The sequence below is a fragment of the Aphelocoma coerulescens genome, chromosome 1, assembly GCF_041296385.1.
Source record: "Aphelocoma coerulescens isolate FSJ_1873_10779 chromosome 1, UR_Acoe_1.0, whole genome shotgun sequence".
NCBI lineage: Eukaryota > Metazoa > Chordata > Aves > Passeriformes > Corvidae > Aphelocoma > Aphelocoma coerulescens.
The window spans coordinates 106646957-106669936 of NC_091013.1; the positions used below are offsets into that span (position 1 = coordinate 106646957).

Below are 22980 nucleotides of genomic sequence, written 5' to 3' on the forward strand. Positions count from 1 at the left end.
GCTGGAATGACTATTGAGTGTCAGCCAGAACTAAGGTCTTAAACATTATACTGAGAGTGGTTTAGTTGTTTTTTTTTTAAAGGCAACCTAAAATTTCATTTTATAATAAATGGAAATAAATACATTATCATATGGCACTTTAGGTATGTAGCTTGCACTGTAAGATCTGGAGAGGCCTGATGTGTTGTTTGTGGTTAGGGGTGCTTCAGAATTTTTCTTCTAAATAGACACACTTTGTCATATAATAAATTACAGTTCTAATTCTGCAGATTTTTCAAATTTCTACCATGGGACTTGGTGTCAGCAAAACTACATACTAAAGCCATTAACAACAAAAAATATATAGAAAAGAACTGTAGACAGGAACTGTTTCATCATATGTACACATGTACTAACTATTCCAAGCTTATGTTTCCCAAGAAATTAAGGTCAGCTGTAAAGTTTTGGTCACGGGATTACTTCAATCCAAATGCATTATCCAGACAGCTGTAGTTTATCTTATTATGCTTTGCTATCATCTTCTTTTGACTGGATGATGTCATTAGCAACTTTGATTTCTATGGTTTCTGGATTTAAAGCTTCTTTGCCATTTTCCTCCTTTAGTGGCAGCTTCCTATGAGAAAAAAGAGGAATCATGGTAATACAAAAATCAAACAATCTGTAATTTCAGTCTATAACATATGTACATTTTATACAGGTCACAGTGTAAAACAATAATTTTTTGAAAATAATGTGTAATTACTTTATTTTGAGCACTGAGGTTCTTTACTTTTAAAGCAATTCATATTAAGTCTTTCCATTTCTGTAAGGCCACAAAAATCACATGACAAGAACATTGGTGCTGCCCGAAATGCAGTTCTTCAGTTAGACAAAAGAAAAAATTAAATGTCAAATTACTTGACCCAAGACAGTACAGAGTTATGTGTTGCCTAGGATATTGTGGAACTCTTACAGTCAAGCTTTTTGCTAAATCTCTATTAAACACTGTATGTCTTTTCTAAATGTAAATTCAATTGTATACAAAGAACACAGCTATTATTGGAGATTATGCCAAGACTTAGGTAAAGAACCTCTTATAGTGCAAGGAGGTAATGCAAGTTATTATTTAAAAAGTTCTACAATTTAGTTTTCATGGATCACACAATGTAGTTTCATTAATAACTTACAGCTCTTCTAAGACTTCATGAAAACTCCAGAGATTTGGCAAAAGAGTCCCCACCCTCTTGAATGTGATCTCATTGAAAAAGGTCTTGAAAATCATTGATTCCCTACTGCCAGTAATTAGCTGTCAAAAAATATAGCTGTCAAAAAGATGTATGGTTTACTGAGATGTTCCTGTAATAATGTCTCCTGGGCATAATAGCTCTTAATCGTGATTCCAGTTTGGGTTTGCTTTCTGGTTTTTAACTAGGGAATAGTATGCATATGCCTTTTTTATTCACAATAACTGTTAAATGTTTCAGTAAATTTCCACTTTGATTGCTTTGATGTCCCAAAGAGCAATACAGTGCTCAAAACCTATCTGAGGAATCTCTTAGGAATGTTTTATTACAAGACAGTGTTTAATAACAGCAAATAAAACAAAACAATACCTGATTTCCCCGTCTTATGAAATTTGTCTGAAATGAACTAAGAAAGATGCTGTTTATCCAGTGGTCAAACAATGAGCACAGCCTGTATCTGAGAGAAATCAAAGACTAACTTGTTCTACTACAGTAAAATACATGGGATATATTATCAGATATCTGGCTCTGAGCACACAGGGAGGTCTCTACTAATTGTCTGTTTCTCATAGCACACCCAAAGGAAACAGATTTCAGCCCACAGCAAGATGCCTGAAAGAATGGAAATGACCGAATCAACACAAATCTATTTTTAACAGAAGGTGAAACACTGGGGCAGAGGAAGAGCAGCCCATGACATGCATTTTAGGTAAGCAGGCATGTGTGTCAAAGATCTGATTAGGCAAAGTACTTAAACAAGTACTAAAAAAAAAAAATACCTGATTTAATTTAGTTTTAAGAAAAGCAGAGTAATTTCTCAAAAGATGGTGATGGAAAGAAGGAAATATTTAGTCAAAGTCAAAACTCGGGAATTGACAGAATATACTGTGTGGAAATTTAAAGAAATTGGTTTAAGTGGATTAAGATCATGTTATTGGAATATTTGGAATAGGAAGATTTGCTTGAACCCTGTTGAAGGATACTGGACATAATTGAAATCCATGTTCATGTAAACAGTGTGATAAAATTAGCCTTGCTTTGCATGCAAGCAAGGAAAAACAACTCAACAAAAGCTACACGCAAGTAAAAAGTTTTACTCATCAAAACTTTCCTCATCACAAAGTCCATGCACTGTTCTTGAACCTTATTGTATTTAAAAACTTGTGGTTTTATTTTTTTTAATAGGGTGTGAGTTATGAGTGCAGTTATCACTAGACACTATTCTTTTTCATTATGACAACATTTTTGTAATTTTGGATTTTTTGTTTCCATTTGCTTTAAATACATATTTAATCTCTATTAATAGATTCAATAATTTTCCTCTCTCAATTAACTAATTCACGTTTAGGTGTTCTAATTATACCAATTTTTCTATGCCAAACTTTTCTTTAGCTACATTTATAAGAAAGAATTTTACATTTTTTATCTGGGCAGACTAACAATTTCAAATGTTTATTCATTTTATAACAAAAAGTTTTTTTTAAAAATCCAACAAAAACCCAACAAAAAGTTCTTTCACTTTAATCAGATATTGGCTGCTATCAATCATTAATAATATTGGCTGCTATCAATCATTAATAATACTGACTTCCTCTAGCACGGCATGTGGCCTAACATCAACAGTCTGCTGATGTTATCCATACAAAACTTTAACTAAAATATTTACTTTCTTATGTTATAGGAAAATGACTCCTAGCCTTTTTGATACTGGAATTCACCCAACTGCATTAATAGTAAGAAAAACTTAACCAATACTAGAAACACATTAATGTCAGACTAGGAACATAATTACAGTACCACATTGCATGTGGTATTTTAATTACAAAAGTGTGATATGATATGCAGAGCTTAAATTGATTTCCTGCCAGCATGATTAAAACTTGTTGATTTGCAGGTAAAAGTGCTTTGAGCTAATCTATCACACATGGATTCCAAACATGTCTTTGACAAGGATCATCTGAAATAAGGTAAAAAATAGTTTGCCAAATAATATATTGAGCAATATAATAAAGAAGATTGTTGTAACAGGAAGTAATCTCTTCACTAATTAGTTCCCACAACTTCTTAAATTGCATTTGAAGTTCTGAGTGTAATTTGCTATTATTAAAAATAATTCAATTATTATTAAAAATATTTCATCTAATTTAACCTCAAGGCTTATCTTGTATACCTTTAAGACAGCCAGAATTAGTCATAATGAATCCCACCTTGTTTCATTGCCTTCCTGAAATGTCCTTGAAACTTTTCTTTCCTGCAAGCTAAGCTCTTCCCTCCAAGATCCCTGCTGGTCATCCTCACCCTGCCCAGCATGTGCCTTTCTGGCTGTTGTTGACAATATATTTTTGTGTTATTCCTACTGAGAGACTGACTTCTACTCTACTGCATCTTCCCTTTGTGCATCTCACTCATACTTTATATTGCTTCTCTGTTTCCTTGGCTATGACCTGTGTCTGAGTCAAAGGTCTTTCCATATTCCCCTGTACCAGTGGCCCTTCAGGTGTCCTGATTGCACCAACTCTTTTCATCTTTAGTTTTCCAAGTGACACTGTCCCAAATCTTTAGCTGACTTCTGTACAGCTGTGCCTTGGACTGCTGCTGCCTTTTGCAGTTGTGAGGGAAGAAATTACCAAGGAGGAAACTGTCATCATTATTAATAATCTCTTAGCAGTCCTATTTTTCCAAGGACATAATGCCCATCAAATCCTTACCAGTTGTTCCTATGAATTAGCTTTTTGGTTTTTTTTTTTTTGCTGGTGGTTTTCCTTTTTTCTCTCATGACAGCGGGGACTGATTCTTTCCCCTCCCCTAAGACAATAAAATACTTTTTATTTTAACTTTCTCATATTTCATTCCCGTCAGCTGTTCTAATGGTTGTGACAAGCAGAAAGAAATGAACTGGATCTTTCCTGGTATCATGTTCCTTGCTAAATGCATCTCATTTGCAAGATCCAGTGCTACAAATAGTCTTAAATCTTGAACAAACATGGACCTGGTGCTTTACCCACTAACATATGGGCTTGCGGGACTTGTACAGTATTTACAACTACATTCCCCTGGCTCTTTAGATAACTGTGGGCTCTGAACTGTGCCCCTGATTATAAATTCTAATATGAAGAGCAAACATATCAGTAGTCACTCAACAGATTCCATAATTATTTAATTAACACAAATTCAAACTCTTTGTGCACAGCTTCTTCAAAGAACTATACAACTTTATGTGCATCTACTTAACATGCTCCCTATTTACTACAAATATCAATGGCAGCCACTAGCAAATCTTTCTTTCAATTAAAAGTTCTGCCTTTTACAGTTTTACATAATGCCCAAAAAGGAAATTTCTTCGTATTTTCAGGAAAGAAAAAGACTGTTTCATAAAAACACCCTCTCCTTTTAAAGAGCAACTATGATTTAATCAAATTATCAACAGGTGAATTTCTATATTTACTACATAATCGTCTGCATAGACTTAACAGCTTGAAGATGTCATGAGGTAGGAGATTTTCACAATATATTAAAAGTTCTGGGCTCAAAGCAAAGAAGACTTAGAGGTTTCTTTAGTAATTTCATCCCTGGGCACAAGGCTGGTCCCATTATTCAGAAGGCAGCCAGAGTCTGTGAGCATAGCTGAGAACTGCCATGCTTTCTGTATTGAGACAAGGTTGCAGGGACAGGAAGTGGGCATGAGGAAACACAGCAGAGGCTGCCCTTCAGCATGATTAATCCAATTAAACTATGTGGACTTAATACTGAGCTATGCTCTCAGTTAAATCTATGAAAGCAGGAAGAGGCCACTCCAGTGAGGAGCTGGGTTTCTAGAGCACAGGATCCTTGTGCCCCATCTTCAGGATGTGTGTGAGGATGAGTGCGATACTCAATCTAAGGTAATTCCTGAGAGTTAGGAGATTGTCTCCAGAGAGTAATTAATGATTGCTGGGTAGGTGGTAAAGATCAGGGGCAACCAAATGAAAAAAATCCTTGTACTGCTGTGCTCAGCCAGTGTATGCAAAGTACCGCGGTTTAGATTGATTACTGTAAAAACCAAACCAATCAAACCAACCCTAGACTCACACACTGCACTGCCACAGCAGACCACTCTGGTGATGGTGTGTATCTCCCCTCAGAGTGTGGGAAGTCCAGTCTGTCCACACAGCCAAGAGCAGGTTCTGTGAAACACCAGAGAATATCAGGCTACTTACTCCGGTTCTGTGAGGGGAGTTGTCTCATTTGGCTCATTTACTGGACTCCCATCTTCATGGTTGGTAATTCTTTCATCCTCTGTTCTCATTTCCACTATCGGCTCTTTTGATCCATCTTTCCTAAAAATTATAAAAGAGGTTTAGTCTCTTATCATCACATTAACTACATATATTACACATAACGAATTACTAAGATCCCTTCTCTCAAAAGTTGGCAAAGAAAAGGCAGAACTAATTATCAGTGACTAACACCACCAAGACACATTTAACAGCGTGTTCCCAATTCCTTGAAGTCTTCAAAGCATCCTGTATCCATGGTTACTTCCCTAACTCTGTAAACATGATGAATTAGCATCTCAAAAGAGCATTTTGTTTATGACTAATAATAAGACGACAGCTTCTTCATGGGGATAGATGTAAACTTCCCTAACCTAGTATAATAACGATAGGACTTGATGCCTAGTTATACTTGGAAGTTTTCTGGCAGCGTTAAAGAGCCATAATGTGAATATATACACCACAAAAGTGTGCTTTAATCTCCTGAGATTGTGACAACCCCAGTTGCCATTCATGCAAAAAGCCCTTGTGTGGTAAAATGTGAAACCCTTCTGCTTTTACAGGTAGAAAAAACTGTTCCTATGTCATATTTCCCCCATTTTAGGAACAACTGCTAGTCTCTCACAAGTAAGTAAATGAATAAATGTTGTGCTAATTAGACAATGAATTATAAGGGAGATGGAGCAGTGAGTATTGTCATTATGATTTTGTTGGTAACCACAGAATCATAGAATAGTTTTGGCTGGAAGGGACCTTTATAGGTCGTGTAGTCCAATGCCCCTGCAATTAGCAGGGACATCTTCAAGAAACTCAGGTTTATCAGAGCTTCATTCAACCTGACCTTGAGTGTTCCCAGTAATGGGACGGCTACTACCCCTCTGGGAAACCTGTTCCAGTGTTTCACCATTCTCACTGTAAAACAGATTTTCCTCATGTCCAGTCTAAATCTACCCTCTTTCAGTTCAAAACCATCACCCCTTGTCTTTGTAAAAAGTCTGTCCCCATCTTTTTCCTAAACTCCCTTTCCAAAGGATGCAGAAAAGTCTCCCTAGAGCCTTTTCTTCTCCAGGCTAAGCAGCCCAAATGATCTAAGCCTGACCTCATAGAGAGGTGCTCCATCCCTCTGATCATCTTTGTGTCCTCCTCTGGACTCGCTCCAACAAGTCCATGTCTTTACCAAGGACTGCTGAGCTGGATGCAGCACTCCAGGTGACGTCTCACTGTAGTAGAGGGGCAGAAATCTCCTCTCCTGAACTTCTGGTAATGCTGCTTTTGATGTAACCTGGGACACCTTTGGCTTTCTGGGATATGAGCACTCATTGTTGGCTCATGTCCAGCTTTTCATGAACCAAGTCCTTCTCTGCAGGGCTGCTCTCAGAAATGGGGACATGATATGGAAATAATACAGAAGTATTAACAATACATACTAATTAGCAATAGTTACTAAAAGTATGAATTAACTTGCATACAGTTTTACTCTCAAAAGGCAGATCAGAGGATACCCAAGATATATGTATGTATTTTCATTAAGAAAAACTCTTTTGATACAAATATTTTATTCCTATATCCTGGAACTGCATCAGCTGTGTTTACAAACAAAGGGTAACTGAGTTACAGATGAACAATCACTTTTATATTTAACAGATTTTTTTTCTGAACTGGGATGTTGTAGGAAGCCATCAGACTGCTATGGGCCACATCAAAGACCTGGATAAATTCTTCTCTAATTCATATCTCATATTTTCATACTGTTTCTTCAAGATAATGGATAAAACAGGCTTTTTGCAACAGGAAGTATCAGGAAAACTCTACTGTCCTCTGATAGGTATCCTTAATGAAAGTCTCTGTAGGTTAGTAAGAATGTCACCCACACAGAATTAATGGGTAGAAGTCTAAAGACTTCTGTCTTAAAAAAGCCACAAGCTGAATGTGCTTATTTATCTCTGCAAGTGACATGTAAGATACACAAACGGATACAAAGCTCATTTTGGTAAATGATGCACTTAACTTTCATAGCTACCTCATATCTGCGAAAATATTAGGGATCTAAGTTGGACTGGTGGATGGGTTGGTAAGTTCTGCTTGGTTTGTTGATACATCTACAGTCTTACAAACAGTATTGCCTGACAAAAAGCCTGAAAAAGATGTTATTTGTGACCAGCATTCATGTATATTTACATGTATAAGGTACAAACTGTGTAACATTTCAAATTCTAAAGAAGGGAAAGTGATTTGTAGGAAATCCATCATGTCATGGGTGTCTGTATGTTACATGCATTGTATCATCAGCATTCATTACATATAAAACATCATTATTTAATATATGCATTTATATATTACAATCAAAATGTAACCAAGAACCATATCATAAACCACCCAAAAATCCAGAATGCAAACTGAGATATTTAAAACTGGGAAATGTCAGTGTATTTTAGGGAATATCAGTTGACATGATATAAATTTAAATTTGACTCTTCAAGTCTGTCCTAGAAGTTTAGTCTGACAGTTTATTAATGCAGAGAACAGGCTAAAATAAGAACTGTCCCAAATATTTTAAGGTCTGACTGACTGAAGACCACTCTGACAAGGAAAGAAATATGATAAAATAACATAGTTGTTCTTGCAAAGAAGTGCAATAGAAGAATTAATATGAAGAGACTAGCTTGATGCTTTTTTGGGACAGCATGGAATGGCGTTTGGTTATAAGATGTTGATAACAAGGTATAAATTGCTGTAAAGTGACATTTGCAACTTTATCTCCCTAAGGTCTTCCCATTCAGGAAGGTCTGTACACCAATTTATAGTTGGCCACTCCTTGAACAGGAAACTTAAAGCATAAACTGAAGTGCTGTGCTCAATAGGAAAGGACAGCTGAGTCAGAGCCAGAAGTTTCACATCTTAATTCTATTGATCCGGACAGGCTGGCTTCACACGATGGAAAAAATACTGCTAGTCTTTTTCTCACTGTCAGGTGTGGAGAATTAGGAAACAGCTATTTTATGGCATTACTTCTATTTAGAAGCATTATTTGATATAAATTCTCCGTGTTCTCTCACAACTGGTTTTGTTCTGTGGAGCTGTTTCTGAAAGGGAACCTCTTTTAGAAGAACCCAGCCCAGCCCATGTAGTCAAGTTACCTAAGAAAGACACAGCCTGAAACCAAATAGCCAGAGTTAAACCCCAAAGAGACATTTACACCTCAACTACTGGCAATGGAGACACCTGCTCAGCTATGAATAATGAGGGCTGCAAGATTTAGTGTGCTCTACATCCATCTGAAGATGGATGGGATCTAGGAAACTGCAGAACAATGAACTGTAAGGCCTGACTGTTGGGAAAGGCACACAGGAATTGGGCCAGTAAATGTTATTTAAACCACATGCAGACAGCATTCTCACAAATATTACAATGTATGTGTAAGTTGGCTACCAGATGAACAGGATGAGGAAATTATGCCTTTTTTCTAGTAAAAAAAATGGAACTGTTTAAAATGAAAGATCATAAGTAATCTTTTCTCCAGTTTACCTACTGAAAACTCAGTAAATGTTAGGTCTCTAAAGTGTGATTATTTTATGTAATCAGTACTTGAACTGTTTTGCCAGAGATCTCACTATCCTCTCTAATAATTTAAGAGACCATATTTTCACATCAATGATCAGTTTTGTGATGGAGTAGCCACTACAGAATATATTTGTGAGAATCAGTATTGTTTATTTCCCACTCATGTTTAGCAATCTGACTGTTGCTATGAAGAACAATCACACTCACCACCATTTCACCCACAATCCAACTCAGCACTCCTATTAAAAAAAAAAAATCAACAAGACCTTTCATTCCTAATGTCTACAGACAAGAATCAAGATTTCCCATCAAGTATACCTGAGAAGGAAAACTCTCTCACAGATTTTCTATAATACCATGTCCTTCACTCCTAGATTTACTGGTACTGTCACAACCATAGGCTGAGTTTTTGGGTGTTAGCAGCTCAAAGAGGGATTTACAGAAATGGATTTACAACGACCTCTTACCTGTTTCTCATGAACCAAATATGTGTCTGTAACTATTTCTCAATTACAATTGATTTCCTTTGCATCAAGCTGGACAAAGAGGTCATCCTAAACTGAGCTACAGTGCATTCCTTTTTTGTGTCTCAACTTTTCTTTTAAAGGCAATAAACAACCTACACACTTCAGAGCAACACTTTTTCAAGTAGTAGAAGCATTTTATTAATTCCCTTTGCGACACCACAAAATGGCCATAAAGTCAATGTAAGTTGGACAGCCAACTTTTTCTTTTAAGGATGTTTCCAACACAGGTGATTAATACTCACAAGTAAGCAGCTTTTCCTTCTTCCAGTTCTTTACTTTTTCCACTTGAACCACTCTTTTTCCCACAGATCCTCCTGGTGATGCACATGAGCAGTCCACATTGTCGTACAAAGAAGCAGCTAACATCAGTCACAACCAGGATTAACAAAAGGGCTGCCACTCCCAGGCCAATGACAGCACCAAGTCCAAGACCATTAAAAAGAGTGTCTTAAAGGAAAGAAAATTAACACTTATTAATAACATGAATCCTAAAATAGCATTTTCTAAGACGTTGGTCAGGAGACTAAAGAATGTTTAGGAATGAACCATTCAGAAATCACTGGAAATAACCAGTTATGATGATTAAGCATATATAGTACCTCATTAAAATAATTAAAAAAAAAATTACATAATATTTTCCCATTGCCAAAATTCTAATAAGTCCACAGAACACAAATGGCATTATTTAATAAAAATAATGTCACATTTTAACATTCCATGACTAAGAGTATCAATAAGCAGCATAAGGAAAACATTTAAAATGTTCAACATGAACATTGATGTAAGTTTCTACATTTCAAATACAACTAATTAGTAGTGGTGCTAAGCAGAACTACTGAAAGGTTTAAAAGACTGCGAAAACAGTATTTATTCTTGTAATTTTCTGAATTAGAGTGAAAAACAATTCAATCTGTTTAATCTGCAAACAGTTGCACACACTTAGTCTTAAATGATTTAATATGTCTAGAACTCTAAAATGGAAAAGTAAAAACTTTTTTGGAAAGAAGGGGAACATTTTACTTCTTAAGCAATTTAATATGGGGGAAAATATGCGTATCATCAAACGATTATAGGATTAGGACCTCATCTTGTGTAGTCTGCTACCTGAAAATGCTATCATACACTTCAAAATAAACCTATTCCACACCTGATTTTGCCTTCTGTGTTTGAATTATGAAAGCTGATGTTTAGCTAATTTTACTTCATTACAAATCTTGGGAAAAATATTTTAATGTTTTGCCTTGGTTGATATTCCCATGACAGCAATGCTACAAACCCTTTTGGACAGTGTGATTCCCAGGAGTCTGTGAACTCAGATGACACTAATACAGGAGAGGACTTGTATCTGATCAAGAACTAGGGGAATAAAGCCATCTCAGTAAAGGCCCATGCACCCAGCTAATTCAAGAAGATGCCAAACTAGCTCAGAAATTGGCCAGTGACAATTGCCTTGTGTGAGACTGGGCTGAGCAAACCCCAGGGAGTGGAACTGGGCCATGGGTGTTTGCCCATGGGTGTTGCACATCAGCATTGCTTCCCTGGCACTCCCATGCCCTGGAGTGATTCCAGAGTCAGCATCGCTCACGGGGACATTTCCATCTGCAGCTCTGCCTGTTGCCAAAATAAGAGTGAGATTATTCTGACCGGAGATTGCTTGAATCCTGCTGGAACAAACACCAAACCATTACGTAATGTAACATAATAGAAATATTTTAATTGGGTTACGAATATCATCTTCCTCTTCTTTCTCTTCCGACCCCCCATAAACACTACAGATTGTTTTCAAATTAAGCATAGCATTTAAGCTTTCATATTTCTGCTTAACTAATTTTAATATCTTTACCATTTCAAATATAATTTGAAAGTTTTTCTAAATCAATAAATATATATTCTTAGTCTAGTCTTTGTTTAGAACTCTAAAATGGAAAAGTAAAAACTTTTTTGAAAAGAAGGGGAACATTTTACTTGTTAAGCAATCGATTTCATTGTCTATTGTATGGCTTGTCTATTGTTATGGGTTGATAGAAATGTTCTTCAAAATATTATTATGCAACAAGCTAGAATTCAATGTATATATTTACATGGATGGATAAGCAGAAAAACAGACATTATTTCAAAGTTATTTTCCTTTGTTCAGAAAGACTTAAAAATCACTACATAAATTATAAAAGCAATGGTGCAGCAATGAAATGATGTATCATTTATGCATTGCCCCATCAGCAAAGCTGGCAGTTGATGTTTTAAATTAATTTCTTTCCTTTTTTAAACATTTCCTACTTAAATATTATAATTTCTGATACGTCTTCCAAAACTTTCTTTATTCCTATATCCACCCACCTATTTGGTGACTTCCTTCATAACCTTCAGTGATTTTTTGTTTACTGTCAGGAAGATGTAAGTAGATATTTAATTCCAGTTTGTTAAAAAGCTCATATATTTCAACTGATATAATACCAGTAAATTCTATAGTCAGTTTTAGAGACCTAGTACAGTGAATCTCTGCACCTTCTCAACCACCAAACAGAATGTGGAGGAGAAAAATTAGGGTAATTTAATCCATATTTTAAAAGCAATTCAGGGTTTTTTCTCAGGTTTAGTTTTAGGACTTTTTTCTTAATGCACTGTTAAGAAGTCTTTACTATGAAGAAATACATTTTTCACTGCTGTGAACAGCACTTTCAGTGTCCTTGGAACATTGTGAAGTGGCAAGGTTCCCATTCTAAGTGATTCAGTGACAGAAATGTCTACACAGTACTTTCACCTGCAAGTGAAGGAAATGTTTACAGTCACAATATTGCTCCTCTGTATAATATTTGCCATAGTTACGGGGGAGACTCTGTTTTTCAGTTTTAATCTTCCTGGTGTGGGTGAGACATCTGAGACATAAGTATTTGACTGTTGCATATTTCTTCATCTCTTCAGGTTGACGATTTCCTTTACATTCAGCATTCCCCATCCTTACTACTGCTCTGCCCGTCCCAAGTCCTATTTTTCCTACTTGAAACCCTTTTGTTTCTGCAGGTTTCTATTTCATAAGTCTGATTTCCTAAAATTGTCAATGCTTTTCCAGCGTTTCTCTCCTTTATCTCCCACACCCCAAAAACTGACAGGAGCGTGGCCAAATCCAGTGGTGGGGTGAGGAGCATGGTGGTGATCAGCCTTCTCACCTGCCTGAGGATCTTATGCACTTCTGAAAGCAGGTAGAAACTGGGCTGCCTTGTGTTTTAAATATGTGTTATGGTTTATCTTTAATCTTAATGAAAACATATCAAATTATTTTTTAGAAGTTCATCTGTGGCTTAATTCTGTTCTTTCTTAGATTACTTAGATTTTGTACTTGCCTATCTGCTCCCACAAAAGTCAGCTGTAAAACTAATCCCAACTACTATTAAAGCAGATTAAGACCTCTCCTGACTGGTTTCAAAAAACATATACTAATATATATAATTTCAAAACAATGGGAATTTTTTTCTTTATATGTTATGACATAAAAAAAAGTTCTAGTTCTGTGACTGGATGAAAATATTAATGTTATAGTACAAACAGCCTTCCCACCAACTTTGAAAAGCAATTTGTTATCAAAAAATTGTTGTATTAAATTAAATATTATTATTATTATTGTTATTTTTATTGTTATATTACAGAAGCTATTTTAAATATTTGGGGGTTTTAGTTTCCCAGTATGTACCAAACAGACTCAAAACAGTAGTTCTACTTTGTGCTCAAAATAACAAAGTATTAATGCATTATACACCTTTTTATTTTCCTAGCTGAAAACAAACTTATTTTAAATCATAAAAATTCAATGTTAATGTGAGAGAATCGGTTCTTAGAAATTTTTTGAAAATGTTTATTGTATCCCTGACTTAGTCATCTAACTACAGAGGGCCATTTAAAACTGCTTGATAAAAAAAAAAAAAAAGGAAGTTGTAAATTCTATAGTTCTGAATGAGTTTTAATTAGAATTTGTCAAAAATATGCTAAATTTAAAATGATATGGTTTTGTTATATGGAATGTGGCATAAATAATGCAATACTTTGCCATGATGATGAAGGAAACTGACAACTTTAAAGACACTTTTTTCATCCACTTCTTCAAATAAGTGCTCATCAATGAATACTTACGGAAACAAGATTAAAAAACTTTCAGAAATGAAAAAAATAAATTAAAAAAAAGCCTGAAGCAAGTTTCTACAAATGTCATTGAAAGTTTTGGCAATTTTCAAGTTCTCTCTTATTAAATGTTATGTTTCTAACAATTTCTAATAAGATAATTGAACATCTTTGGAGAAATCATTATTTGATAAGAAAGAGAATGAAGAGCTTTGGCAAGTAAAACAGAATTTTCCAGTGCAAAGAATTAAATTAAATGAGAAATTTTCTGGACTCTCAAATATAAGTTCAGACTAAATTCCTTTAAGGGTTCTGCACCAGATCCTCTAAGGGAAGCAGATCAAAAGGGAGAATCAACATCTATGCATGTATACAGAAACAGAGAATGGTTTGGGTTGGAAGGGACCTCAAAGCTCATCTAGTTCCAAATCCCCTGCCATAGACAGGGACACCTTCCACTAGACCAGGTTGCTCAGAGCCCCATCCAACCTGGCCTTGAACACTTCCAGGGACAGGGCATCCAGAGCTTCCCTGGGCAACCTGTGCTATTGTACAGGTACCCTTTATACATGGCAAACTAAAGCTTTTGCATCTGCACAGGAACCAAACATGCAACACTGATATATTCGGACTGATGTTACATGAACGTATGTTCTTTGAGGTGACAGCATTTCTCTGCGCTCTTACAGAATCACATCACATATATTCAACTACTGGTACAATAAAATAGTAATTGCAAGCTTTATGACAAGTACTCTGTGTGAGCTGGGGGATTGGATAAGGTGATGTCCAGATGTCCCTTTCAAGACCTTCAGTGATATTAAGTTTTGTTGGGACAAAAAAGCAAGTTATCACCTTCCTGTGCATTATTCCCTTCTCTCCTCCTTAGCAGGCATGGATTTAAGTTAAGATGAAAGATAGATAAATATCCAAAGCTACCTTTTACAGTAGCTTTGAGTTTTTAAGGAAAAAAAGCAATGCTATAAAATACTTTCCTAGCTTATAGGGTAACACCTGGCTGCTACATATGCATGGTGCAGAGTTATGATACATATTTCTCCTTTTTTTCAAGTCAGTCAGAAGATAAAGTAAACTGCTCTCAAGCTAAAGTAAAAAAGTGAAAATTATGAACTAGAGGGTAAAATTGAAAATACTGCACTGGGTCATGGCAGGAAAAAACCCCTTCTTGTTTACCATGTTGAACTGCACTTTTGTATTGACCCTTAAAAGTGTGTCCAACCATGATGGTTATTTCTGCACTGCCTCTGAATATTGTCTTTGATTTTATATCTGATCTGGAACTTTTCCTAGGCTCAAAGGCTTACAAAATGCATATACTTATACAATACCTCTAAAAAGACAGAAAATATAGGTCTTAAAATTTTGTATCCATTGATGAGCACCAAATAAATCATAACGCACTACCAAAAAATTAAACAGCTGTATAAGATTTTTACCAGTTAACAGTAAAACAGTTGCAGGCCATGACCATTGCTAGAACAAGTTCTACCAAGTTTAAGATCTAGAGAGAGAAAAAAACCCAAACATATTCATATCCGAAAAATAAGCGTAGGAGCAAAACTACAAAGGCAAATCCAAAAGAATTTACTAGAAATATTACAGAATTCCAGACAGGAAACATATAACTACAGCACAAGGCCATCACAGATACAAAAATATATGAAATGTGTATAGAATACTTTGAGGTGAGTGTCACAGGCAAGGTATTGTGAATAACCAAAGGATGGTTTTTCATTATATCTGATATCTGTATTTCACTGTCCTTAAATGCTTTGCATTTCCTTCATTGAAAATGGATACATCTAAATTGTGGGACTTGCACAACTTTGCCACTGCATGCTAAAGTATCTTCCTCTCTCATTTTCCAACAGGAAATGTCCAAGAGGGGTTTAAAAGAGCCGTTGTATGCTCCAGCTTCTTTGCTGTGACTGATCAGGATGCAAGGACTGTGGGACGCCTGTCAAATGAAGAAGGAACTCTGTTTTGAGTAGCATGTTAAGGTAGCACATACTCAGCGTTTTTACAGAAATTAGAAGAGAAACTTTATCTTTGCTTTGCACAAGAGCTTCCCATTGCTGAACTCCTGTTCTTTACTGAGATAAAAATCATGGCAGGGAAAAAGAAGTGAGGAACCAATGATCCCTCCTCCCTACCCAAAGAAGCTCCAATACTTTGGCTGACACATTCAGAACTGCATGACCTGTTTTTAGCAATTTACATCAATAAAACTTGGCTTGTGAGCCAGGTAAGTGCCCAGAAGCATCATGTCTTCCTTCAAATGAAATAAACAAATCACTACATTTGCACAATCAACTTGCAAGAAATCATTAGGATTCTATGCAACATTTAATGGGGGACTGTTTGATGCAAAAGGGAATGTGACAGTAAGGAGCATTCTCTTCTATCCCATTCCTTAATACAAAAAGATGCTAACAAAGCTATCATCGATATTAATTGTAATGCTTTTTCTTCCTCAGTGATTTTTCCTATAACTCTCTGCTAGGACGGATACTGCTGAAGGGCAGTGGACAAACACATGGATGTGTGCTCTGAGCTGCACGACTGAGTAATGTGTGACACACAACTTTGAAAAATAAGGGGACAGTACTACTGGCTTCCTCTAACTTTCTTCTACTTGTAAGTGATAGATCTTCATTGTCTCCCATCTCAGATGAAATCTGAGCCAGAGTGAGTCAGGGGAGCCTGTGGTGCCATCGGGACTAACAGTTATACAGATTTAGCTACTGAAATAAGCGCATCTAAAATGTACTTTTCTGATGCTTATCTAAGTGAAGGAGTTTTTCTTCATTACGGCTGAGATTGTCTTGCCAACAAGTTTTCTGAAATGGATTTTTTCCTTTAAATTTTACAGGAAAATGTCTTGTATTATGACTCTCTCAGGATACTGAGTAATTAGGCCTTGAGTTCTTATTTACTCTAATGGCCCTATACAACATTTTTCTTAGGAGGGTGTCTTAATAGACATAAATGCAATAGCTAAAGAAAAGAAATGTAATGTAAATAGCAGCTCGAGTGTTTCTGGCAACAGTGTCTTGTCCGTGGCCATTGAGGGATAACAAGGGGAAGGAAAGAAACAAAAGCTTTCTTTACTAGATAAAGCATGCTGTGTTGTGAAAATGTTCTCTGGAGTTGTTATTTACTATTTTTTTAAGCAAAGTTTTTTTAAAAAGATTCCTTGCATAATCAAACTATCCCTAAGCAGACTTTAGCAGCATTTCTAATACAACTAAAGAGTTATCAGGTTACAGCTACAGCCTCTTTTTTCATGTATTTACTCAGACACCATAGTTAAGGGTATTTTTTTAGCATTGCCTCCTTCTATGGGAAGCCCCAGAAAAATGCAGGCAGAGACATCCCAGTCCTCCTGTGCCTTGAGAGGGAAAGGCTGCACTGTGACATTCATGGCATCAGCACTGTACCCAGGTTTCCAATAGACTTGGGGAAACAAGTTTCTTTGTCCTGGTTTCCCCCACTCAAACTGACAGCAGATTTACTGAACATGTCTCTTGGAGGAGTTTCTAAGAACCTCTGCAGATTAATTAAGATTGATGTGAGTACTGAGAACATACACTTATGTGTGGTTTCAGTACTACTATTGCATAAAAGGATAAATTATTTTAATTGCTTCATTTAGGAGAATTCGAAGTCATGCTGTGCACATACCACAGAGACATGAGAAACTTTTGCATCTTTATAGTGGATGACAGCTCTAAGCAGAGTACTGTAGCCAGCAGATCTGAAAAAGAGTCAAACTATCTTGGGATTGTATTTAAATTGAGAAAATATTTCAGGTTGGACTGCATTTTCTTTAAGACATGTAAATTTAAACACAAAAATTCTGAGAAGTAATTCTTGGAAACATTTTAAATATATAATTATTTTATAGCATTAGCTACAAAAAGAGCAGTTTAATATTAGAAGTGCTGCCAGTGTATGGTGCATGTTTTTACTTGAAAATGTTGGACTGCTACAACTGCAACTTCCACCAGAGTCCTGCTTAGTAGGGTATAGCTTTTCCCAGTATTAAAACATCTGCCTTTGGGGATACAACTTCCATCAGGCATATGAAATCACAATGGATCAAGCTCAGGCTGCATATTTATACAGACATTGCACATACTTGCTCCATTAGTGCAGTAGCATGGCAGCCACCTAATATGAACCAAACTTAAAATTCAGGAATTCTAATTTTATTGACTTTGATGTTTGGGGGGGGGGGGGGTGCTTTGTGTGTTTTGTTTTTATTTTTGGTTTGTTGTTTTCTTTATTTAATATTCACTATTGGATAAAACTGTAAAAAATAGATACAATGCTAAAAAATCTCTTCAGATACAAAATACATCATATAGATAGTACAAGAAAAAAAGAGCATTTATCAGCAATAAAGAAAATACAGATAGAATTGCTTTAAGTCAGTTTTCTTTATTACAAAAAATGAAGACAGAAGTTGCATGAACAAAAATGAACTTTGAACAACAGATGAAAGACACACATAGTTACATACATTTCTTGACATTGTGTTTGGAAAGGTGCTGAGGGACATCACAGTTACACCATGCACACATTCTTCAGGGAAAAAGCAGAGATGACAACAAGTACTGCATGCATGAAAAAAATCAGAGGAGCAAAATGGTAGTGAATTATGAACAAGATAAAAATAAGCAATGTTTCACAAAGTAAAATTAACTACTTTAAATCCAGATTTTTTTTCTTGCCTTTCACACTGTTTTTGAAAACAGAAACTTACAGATGTTGCAGTGTATCCAATATTTTTCACAGAATTAGTTTTTAGTACATTGCATGTATTTTCATTTGTAATTCTGTTGGAAACATACATTGAGAAAGATTTACTTTGCTTCTATTACACTTATGTATTAATGCATTTAATACATGCATTAAAATTAAAATTTTTTGTAAGTAAAATATGCACTGGAAATTGCCTCTACAAAAATGTTAAACATGTAAAATAAATATACAGAACTGTTAATAAGAATATTATACAACATAATGGCACTATGGTGACAAGAACTACTACCATTTCTTGGGACTTCAGAACCTATAGTAAATGAACAAAAATGGATTTTCCTACCTCAGTTTCTTGCTCTAGTTGTAAAATATCTAAACTTAGCATAGCTCTCAAGTGTACAGCTTACGTACAGCTACTGTTTCTAAGCAGGAAAAGTTGATTGAACTCTACACTTGATATTTGATGCCATCAGCTTTATATTAAGATGTCTCTGACATTAAAGGAAAAAGGTGAGTTTCCATCACTTCTACATTATGTCTGATAAATATGTAGCAATGGAAAACTGAACATTCCTTATATGCCTGAAGGAAACATATGGATGAAGTAAATGTGATAAGCATAAATGAACCCTAAATGTAGCAAAGATTTCAGTGATGCTATTATAGACCTCAGAAGCTACATTTCTCTCTATAATATTCAACTTGCTTCCTAAAAGTAATATTTTCTTTCTCCTTTGCTCCTAAAATTCCTGAAAAAATTAACAATCAGAAATCATCAGCATACTGGACAATAGGTAGAGAACTGGCAACTACTAGCACAATCACAAATTGCATATGAACCTCCATTATGTCTTAAAAAAACCCCACCCTGTTTTTTCAGGCTTAATTAGTTTAACTTCACGTTTGCATACACATTTGAGTGGTGCCTATGCAGGTTTCCATGATGGAAAGAGAGTACATGGTAATACCCTGAAAACTGACTGAGTATTGGTCATAAGGTTACGTGTGCAATTAAATCACCATATCTGTTTATCTTTTAAATAACTATTGTTCACATGCATATCATATCTTTTGCATCAGTGCTTGGCCTTATACTTTCACAAAAAAATTAAATGGAATGTATTTTTGTTATTTGGTAATAGTATGTTTTGTACACTTCATAAAGCCACTCAGAAGTTATATTTTATTCACAATGTATACAATATACATGTCTATTCCTGGGCAGTATTTTTCCTATTTAGAGAGACAGCAATTTATATTCTAATAACCCTGCAGCAGTAAATAAAGGATTGCATTTGAAGATGCATTATGTAAATACTTTGATTTGTGAACAATTTGTTAGGAACTTCTCAAAACTCTGGAAAGAAGAAAGACAACATATAAAATCTGATTAGGAAAGAAGCCAGCCTTAGACTCTAAAGGCTGTAAATCAGAACATTTTAAAAATACTGTTCCGTAGAGATATACTGCTATATCACAGAATAATCATTACCCTTTTTAAGTTTCTGTGCCACCAATTTGGATTTAAGGCATAAGTTCAGCACAGAATATTTTATTTCTTACAGACAGTTTAATATTAGCATTTCAAAATATGTGACAATGTTAAAAAAATGGTAACATTTTACACTGTCAGTCATAAGACCTAAAATCCCTTTTACAATTACAACATTTAAAGGAACAAATTTACTTATCTAACATTTAAATACTAATGTCAGCAGTATATTGAATTCAATTTGTGAAGACATATTTATCATTTTAATAGAGTTTAAATTACAATTTTAAGCTGTTCAGTCTATACCTATGAATTATAATTTAATTTGAAAATGTCTTTGTTCATTTTTTCCTCATGATTGTCTGTAAGAAGCCAAGATTTCACAATCTTCTGTATATTCCCACAGATTGTCCAAAATACTGTAAAATAATCTCACACTCATTGTTTTTAAAGATACAATTAGAAAACACTCATAAAGAGAACTACAAACAAAGCTGTGTTAGTTATTCGTCTGAGGAGATATATGACAACCCAAGGACATTAATCTCTTCCACTTTTTCTTTCTCATTACAGAGGTTTTGGGTCACTGCCCAGAACTGCCTGGCTCTGCAGTCACATAATCCCTATAATATGGGCTTAACTCATCCTCTTTGGAATTTGATGGGAAGAGGAGGGCCAAAAGAAAAGGATCATATTCAAAGTACTTGATAACCTCAAAATACAAAGCACAGAATAATTTAAATTGGATCAGACCTAAAGTTTCTCTCAGTTAACAGAGGAAATTTATGTAGTTTCCAGCTGAAGCTACCATCAGTTGGAAAAAAAGATAAGTGATCCAAATTTGTCTCTTTATCCCGCTGGCATTGTGACACTGAGGATAAAAGCCAACTTGCCATTTATAATGTATATTTAGCTTCTAAAATTTCTCAAGGCTTTTCATTATCTCCTTCACTGTATGTTTGGAGAGTTCACAGTCGATCGGTCTCTGCGCCCTAATTCCTATCTTGTCTTCTTATATACTTATCTGCAGTGTTAGAATGACTTGATAAGATAATAATTTTTTAGCTCATAAAGAGCTCTTCAAATGTCTAACCAGAGCAGAAAAATTATATGAGAATTTTCATTTTTCTGCTTTAATGCATACCTGCAGTAGTGTCCCGTCTTGCTTTATTAAAAGAAGTAAGAAGAGTGATGAGTATATGGAAGGTGAAAATATGTTAGACAACATTTAGCAGAATAGCATTAAGGTTTAAAATTTTAGAAAATTTGGAAAATGCTACAAAATAAGGAAATACTGGGATCAGACCATCTGTACAACCTTATAAGACCCTGTTCTATTTTTCAGTTTATGAGACAAGTTACTCAAGACTCTTTAATCCAAGGGCAGGTGCTCATTAGATTTGATTGGATCTACAATTTGGTTTTCTTTACTGTTCAGAACAGCAACTGTGTGTCACAAGAGAAGATTCTGTTCCCTCATGTGCATGCAGTGCCCATCTTACAATTGAACCAGAATGCAAAAGGGATGTGACTGCAAAGAGGAGCCCCTAGAAAGAATTTGCTACTGCCCTGGACCAAAAGGGAACCCCAATGTTTGTGCACAACTGAGCTCCTTCAGACTGAGAAAGATCTCCCAGCAGCAGTTTGTAGTGTGCTTGTGCTGTGGGTTTCTTTCCCCTTTAGCATCTACTACAGCATCTACTTACTAAATATTAGCCAGACATCAGTTCTCTGATGGTAAGTAGAGATATCCTTGCAGTTCTTTCTGTTTTGTTACCACAGAAAGCAATAGTGACAAAACCAAACATTTTCACTACCTGGATTTTCAAAGTGGTCAGAGAAAAAAAAAAAATCTCTTGCAAAAGTTCCTGCCCAAGGTGATCCTTTCACTAAAAATACATTTAGCATTAGCAACAGCACTTGTCCGAGTTATACTCAGTTGAAAATATGTTCTCAGATCTGAAAGCTTTTGGTTACTTACATGTAGCTGGTAATTCCCAACCCACTGTAACATAGTTAAAATTAAATTTTCATTGAAAATATTATCCAGCCTTCATTAGTTACTGCCTCTTGGTTCAATAAGCACTTAATAATTTAAAAAATAAATAGTTTATATTGGAAGAATAACACCTATACAACTAAATTACAAAGTCAATACATATATTCACATTGTTTGTGCATGGGAAAATGGGCTTTCACCTGACTGACCTTAAATAGGAATCCAAAGTTTCAACTCCTACGAAATTAGAAGAGAAAATGTCTTTCTTTACCACACTATACCAGGCACTTGTCAATGTAATTAATTTCAAAGTAATGTCACGGCATTAAGATAAAGTGACAGAACATAGTGGCAAGGGCCATGGATGGAATAGTGGCTCGACTTGACACAGTGAGAGACTTTCAGCAGATCACAATGAAACCAATGTTTTTATATAGTAATCTTTTTCATTCCAGATACTTCATTACGCTAAATATGTGAATTATTTAAAAAAGTATTTCTGACCATAAATTAGTCTGTAGACTTGCACACATGCATTGTGAAGACAGCTTACTTGTGACATAGTCCAGTTTTCTAAGATGACTGTTATCCAGTTTAGATGAGGACAGGTTTTATTAATGATGTTCTAAAGTAAAGACTTCCAAAAATATTTTGAAACTGGGAAAAATCATCTTAATCAATATTTCTTAGAAATAAGAAAATGCTTTAACCGAGTGAAGATATACAGATACTTAAATTTGACCAATTAATTTCCAAGTTGTAAGATGATTTTTTTAAATGCCAAAAGGTATGAACTATAAGGAGGAAAAAATCAACATGTACAGTTAATTTATCAAGTTTTTTTATATTTAGTAACAATTTGAAGGGAATTGTCTTAAAATAAATATTTAATTCTACCTTAGCTTTAAAGTGCATTGCTTTCTTGGGTTATTTGGTATGCAACAGAGAAATGAACCATAATCTTAGAAAACTACATACATTTTAAAATCAAAGATATGCAATAAAATATCTACATGAACTCTCA

At 35.2% G+C, this 22980-nt stretch overlaps 1 protein-coding gene across 2 annotated transcripts in view; it reads right to left on the minus strand.

Annotated features, from left to right (window-relative positions):
* Positions 1 to 272: 272 nt before the first annotated feature.
* The window catches only part of NCAM2 (neural cell adhesion molecule 2), a 271866-nt gene continuing 249158 nt past the window's right edge, over positions 273 to 22980 (minus strand). Inside the window, exons 16-18 of one of the 2 annotated variants that reach the window (XM_069023979.1) lie at positions 9807 to 10011; positions 5420 to 5539; positions 273 to 613 (exon numbers count right to left, since the gene is read on the minus strand). In XM_069023979.1, coding sequence (XP_068880080.1) covers positions 502 to 613; positions 5420 to 5539; positions 9807 to 10011 — 437 coding nt within the window. In that variant the 3' untranslated portion in view covers positions 273 to 501. Of the gene's footprint in view, positions 614 to 5419; positions 5540 to 9806; positions 10012 to 18136; positions 18318 to 22980 lie in introns of those variants that run through there. The other variant, XM_069023993.1, reaches the window with a different exon arrangement.